Source organism: Mastomys coucha, unplaced genomic scaffold, assembly GCF_008632895.1.
Source record: "Mastomys coucha isolate ucsf_1 unplaced genomic scaffold, UCSF_Mcou_1 pScaffold23, whole genome shotgun sequence".
In the NCBI taxonomy this organism is placed as follows: Eukaryota; Metazoa; Chordata; class Mammalia; order Rodentia; family Muridae; genus Mastomys; species Mastomys coucha.
This window is the reverse complement of record NW_022196906.1, coordinates 61,502,068-61,507,894: the sequence shown is the minus strand read 5'-3', so window position 1 is coordinate 61,507,894 and position 5,827 is coordinate 61,502,068. Positions and strand designations below refer to the sequence as shown.

Below are 5,827 nucleotides of genomic sequence, written 5' to 3'. Positions count from 1 at the left end.
AAAAAAAAAAAAAAAAAAAAAAGTGGGCTTTTAATTTTATTGATACAACTGAGGTATTTGTTCCTTAACTGGTAACAATTTAAAAAGCCTTTTATGCACCAAATACCAAATACATATGAAACAAAATATTACAAAAAAAAATCTCATGTTTAAAAAACCCGTGTTGTTGTATACGCAGTTATATTTGCTTCCATTCTAACTTATTTTTACTTTAAGTTAAGCATGCAGATAAATAAATCTTAAGATTGTAAGTATTCTAAAGTTAGGAAAAATAATGGCAGTGTCACAAGTATAAACAGCTACTTGAACTGGGCACTTTTTTATTATTTTAAAATTAGTTTTTAAATTTATTTTTATTTCATATGTATATCTATATGAGGGTGTTGAATCCCCTGGAACCAGAATTAGAGACAGATGTGAACTGCCATGAGGATATAGGGAATTGAACACAAGTCCTTTCAAAGAGGAGCCATCTCCCTAGCCCGAACTGGGGACTCTTTAAAGAGCCCACAATAAAACATTTAAAATCTCATTACTGGATGAGGCAATGCCAAACTATATACCTTCTGTGAGCCTGGCTTTTCCTCCTGTGGGCTGGCACAGCACAGTTGAACAGCCAACACAAAGAACCACTGTCTGAGCATGGCTGAAGACTGTAGTGATCTTGTAGCAACCTGAAAAGGGAGGGGGAACCATACATTAAAACTTGAAAAGCAGGTGAAAACACAGTACCAGCTCGTCATTTTTCTTATTAATATGTAAAGCACATGTTTATACAGTAAGTGATGTTTTAACACATTTTCTGTAAACTCTGTACACAATTATTCTAGAAGACACTGAAGTGTTTAAGGTGAAACATTAAATTTAGTATTCCTGAGCCATTAACATTTCAGCATGTAATGGATATGTCCCCTTTTTCATGTTATAACTTCAGAGTTTAGTGTTTTACTCTAAATTCTATTTCCATTTCCACATTTTAAGTACTAAACTGCCACATACGATTAATAGCAAACACATCAGACAACAGTTTGAGACTTAAGTTTAAACTTTTTTTGCATTGTGAAGCGGAAAATTCATCATCTTAATGATCATTGTAAAGACTTAAGTCAACGTATCTTTTTACCTGGCTCCCGGATGTTTCTACTAAGGTTTGAGTATGTTTGTTTAAAATGATCCTTGTGACAATTCTATTCAACAGTGAATCCTGACTTATTAAAGTTTGGATCTTTTCAGAAACATCCTTTAGGACAAGAAAATTTGAAAACTTACCTGGACATTTCACATCCATGAAGTAAGAATTTGGGCTCTGAACTAGCCGTTTCTTCTTATGTTTTTTCTTCTCCTCTTCCAAGGAAGGGTGTAATAGATCTCTAGCCAGCTGAGTAAGGAAGCATATTGTTACTGCTACTGCTGGAGTCAAAGTATGGGTGGCAGATTGAACCACACGATGAACGCAAAGCAGGAGCAACAGGCATACTCGGCAGAGGGAAACTTAAGATGTGAATTTTTCAAAATAGGACCACTTTCCCCCATACTTTGCCAGTCCTTGTTCTGGGACTTTACGGTGCTCGGGCAGCATATGGGAAAGAGAACCCCCTTTTTCGTTCGGCTGCATAGCCATCAAAGCTAAGTAAGAACTAGAGTCTGGCTCAGCCATCAAAGCTAAGTAAGAACTAGAGTCTGGCTCAGGCCACCCCGAAGAAGCACCGCAGCCGATCAGAACAAGGCCGGGATGACCTCAGCCCCGGGGCTCCACAACGAATGGCCCGCGCAGGGCTGCCGCGTGCTTGCTTGCCCCGGGTGGAATGAATGTGTCAGCAGCTGCGAGGGCCGTTAACGAGCAGAAACCTGAAGCCCCCAGTGGGCTGGGAGCTGCACCCCACGGGCTGGCCGCTCACGCGAGCCCAGGCAGGGCCGGCCACGCCACGCCGCGCCGCACGGCGCCGCCCGGGCAAGTCTCAACAAGCCCGCCACGCCCCGGCCCGCGCCGCGAGCTGCGGTGAGAAGCAAGAGACGCCGCGGGCTTAGCCGCCTGCCGAGGCTCCAGGCTAACAGAAAGTCTGAAGGAAAGCAAGCCCGAGACCAAAGTCAAAAACTCACCGGCATGGTGACGGCTCCGCAAGCGCGACCGCTCCAGATCGCTGAGATGAACTGCTGGCTTTCGAGCGCCCGGCAGCAACTTCCGGGATAGAGGCGGCGGGGCGGAGTGGAGGGGAATGGGGGCGGGGGCGACCGCTCTAGGCTCCCGTCTCGGTGGTACGGCTCCCGCCCTGAACGCTGGTCCAAGTCCACGGAGGAACAGTTAAATGGCTTCTGCGATAAACTCCGACTCCGCCCTGGACCCAGGCCGGGCTTGGGAGGCCTGGACATTAGGCATTAGAAGGAAGCCAGACCCGGGGTTGCACCCAACTTGGCCTCCTCTGTTCAATAGGCGGAGCAGGAGAGAGGGGGACACATGGAACAATAATCTTTGTTCTTCACTCTATTAAAAACACGATAGGCGGGCCTGGGAGGGTGCTGGCCGAGCGCTTATGAGTGTGTGATGGTTAAGAGTGTGTACTGCTCCTGCAGAGGACCTGGGTTTGGTTTTCAGAATCGAGCCAGGAGATTCAGAACTGCCTCAAACTCAACTCCAGGGAGATCTGCAGGTCTTTTTCTGATCTCTATGGCACTGTACTCCCATGTGTGCAGGTACACACACAGAGATACATTCATAATTAAGTTTAAACTGATATTGGGGTTGGAGGTGTAGGTCAGTTAACAGCGTGCGTGCCTCGCATTCATGAAGCCTTAGGTTAAGTCCCTAACACCACTAAAGACATTATTTTTAACTAGAAAGATTCCACTAAGCCGCACGCCTTTAATCCCAGCACTTGGGAGGCAGAGGCAGGTGGATTTCTGAGTTCGAGGCCAGCCTGGTCTACAGGGTGAGTTCCAGGACAGCCAGAGCTACACAGAAAAACCCTGTCTCGAAAAAACCAAAAAAAAAAAAAAAAAAAAAGATTCCACTGAAGGATTGTGAGTCAGATGCCTAGCCTTGTGCCTGTGCCTCCTAAGGAGTGAGACTCGATGTTCTACACAGGATAGGCTTCACCTCCGGTTTGCTTTGCTCTGAAATAGTTTTTAAACAAATCCCATTTGCTTCTGTGTTTGACATGCCAAGAGCTTCTGTCTCAAAAAACGTGGTAGATGGCACCTAAGAAAGAAATCTGATGTTACACCCCCACACACACACACCATTTATAAGCCTCACCCCTAAGACTGTCCTACCAACACCTCTAATCACCTTTGATTTCTCTTTGAAAAATAAAAGATATATAATCAATTTGCATAATGCAGAAGAAAATTAAAACACTGAATGCCCTCATGGAGGAGTGTTTACCTAGTAAGTAAGAAACCCTAGACTTGATTTCCAGCACTAAATAAAACTAGAGGTAATGAGATTGGGCACACTTACAATCCAGCATTTGAGGTGTAGGCAGGAGGATCAGAAATTCAAGATCATCCTCAACCACATGAGACCATCTCTGGAACACCAAAAAATAAAGACAAATGAATAAACTCTAAATCAATACCAAATATGGCCATATAGATAATTATGTAAATTATTATGGGTGTATGGGCAAAATAATGGCCCTACAAGTTCCAATGTCTCAATGTCCATGGTCTGTGGTTACTTGACAAGTAGAACTAAGGCCTCCATTCAAATGAGATTCCCTCCCTAGTCCCTGGCATTTGAACCCTTGATACCCAGTTGGTGCCGTTTGGGTAGGCTTAGGAGGTGTGGACTCGTTGCAGAAAATATGTCACTGGAAGCCAGCTTTGAGGTGTTAAAAGAGTTACATTCCCAGTTTGCTCTCCTCCTCTGCTTGCCATTTAAGATTCGACTTACAGCCTTCTGCTCCAGTGCCTGCCTGGCGCCACATATCCATATTATGATGGTGATGGACTCTTACTGTGCTGGAACCATAAACCTAAGTAAACCTTTCCATCTAGAAGTTGCTTTGGTCATGAAGTTTCTTCACAATGATAGAAAAGTAACTTCTACAGTGGCTCGGTTGGGGTAGGAGTGGGGTGGGGGTGGGGTAGTAGTGCTGGTGGTGGTTGGCAGTGGTCCTGTTGATTTTGATTTTTGGAGATAGGGTCTTGGTATATATCCCTGGAGAGCCTCAAACTCCTGATGCTACTGCCTTAGCCCCCAGCAGGCTGGGATGTAGGTTCGTGTCAACACCACAGCAGGCATTGCTGCTGACTTTGAAGATGGAGGAAGGAGTGGAGGAATGAGGGAGGTTGGTACATGCAGCAAACCAAGGGAGTGAACCTCCAGAAAAAACTGCTCTCCAAACTCCTCAGTTTCAGCCCAGTGAAATCTGGGTTAAACTTTCAAAACACAGAACTTTACCAGTATGCAATATATATTGTTTTAAACCACTGTATTTATAGTAATGTCTTACAGAAATAATAGTTGGGAACAGATCTTAACTTTCATTGTTTTCTCCCCCTACCCCTACTTTTCACAACTAAACAACCTATAAAGAACCTTTTTATAGATAAGGTTTTTGGCTATTATCAGGATTTAAACTATGGGACCTGTGAGATGGCTCAGTTGGTAAAGGAGCTTGCCAAGCTGGCAACCTGAGTTTGATCCAGGGAACTCATGTGTTGGACTGAGAGACCCCACTCCCTCAAGCTGTCCTCTGACTTTACTAAACATGCATTCAGTATTGACACACATGATAAATAAAGTTTAAAAATGTGTTTAATTTCAGATTGTGAGGTGAGAAAAAGGATTAGGGTTTTCTGCCAGGTGGTGGTTGATAAGTTATTTTTCCCACCAGTGAAATGAGTCCATTCAAGTCAGATTAGAGTATATAAACGCAGGTTTATAGGGAAGCAGCTCACTTGTCTCATGGAATTAGGCCAGAGGGGGGAGGGAGAGGGGAAGGAGAGAGTAAGAGAGAAAGAGCAGGCATAGGAAGGGAGAGAAGAGAGAAAGGAGGAGAGACCTAAATGTTTGAATTATATAGGAAAGAGTCTCTGGGGGAGGGGAACCTAGCCCTGGGCTGGAAAGTTCAGGGTAAAGGGCAAGGTGTGCCAGATAGGGACTGAGGGATGCTGGGAGAACCTGAAGGCCGGATCCATTTTGATGTGTTTAAAAAATGCACCTCAGCTGTTTGTCCTGGATCAGAATCTCAACGGTGGTGGCACCTTTCCTTAATCCCAGCACCCAGAAGGCAGAGGCAGGCAGATCTTGAGTTCAAGTCTAGCCTGGCCTATAGAGAAAGCTCCAGGATAGCCAGAGCCACACATAGAAACCCTGTCTTGAAAAGGCCCCTCAAAAATTATTAAACATTAGGGTTCTCTAAAAGGAAAGAGCTGAGAAAGAGGTGAGAGAAGAAAGGGGAGAAAAGGAGGGAAGGGAAGGGGAGGGAAGAGGAAGAAAATGAGGGGTGGGAGAAGAGAGAGGGACAGAGAGGGGAGAGTGGCTGGATAGCCCATCAGTGACTGTCTCCATGCTAGAGAGGCTCACTGCCTTAACACTCACAAGTCTGGAAGTTCACTGGACAGTCCCAGGTATGAAGTCTAAAATTTTAAGCCTTTTAGGCTTAAGGAATATAGAGTCTGTCAGACAATGACGGCAGCATGGCCATGCTGACTCAGAAGGAAAGTGGCTTACAGCCACAACCTTGCTCTCACTTCTCTTTTTATCCAGACTGGAGCCTGCTGGAATTAAGGGTGGAACCTGCAACTCAACCCAGTCAACATCACACATGGCAGTCCTCTATGGGCAGTCCCCCAGCGCACTCCCCACACACACACACAGTCA

At 45.2% G+C, this 5,827-nt stretch overlaps 1 protein-coding gene across 1 annotated transcript in view; it reads right to left on the bottom strand.

Annotated features, from left to right (window-relative positions):
* The window catches only part of Rps27l (ribosomal protein S27 like), a 3,596-nt gene extending 1,364 nt beyond the window's left edge, over window positions 1-2,232 (bottom strand). The window contains exons 1-3 of the mRNA XM_031345191.1: window positions 2,101-2,232; window positions 1,270-1,378; window positions 564-674 (exon numbers count right to left, since the gene is read on the bottom strand). Of these exons, the coding sequence (XP_031201051.1) occupies window positions 564-674; window positions 1,270-1,378; window positions 2,101-2,106 (226 nt within the window). The 5' untranslated portion in view covers window positions 2,107-2,232. The remainder of the gene's footprint in view (window positions 1-563; window positions 675-1,269; window positions 1,379-2,100) is intronic.
* Between the last annotated feature and the right edge of the window lie 3,595 nt (window positions 2,233-5,827).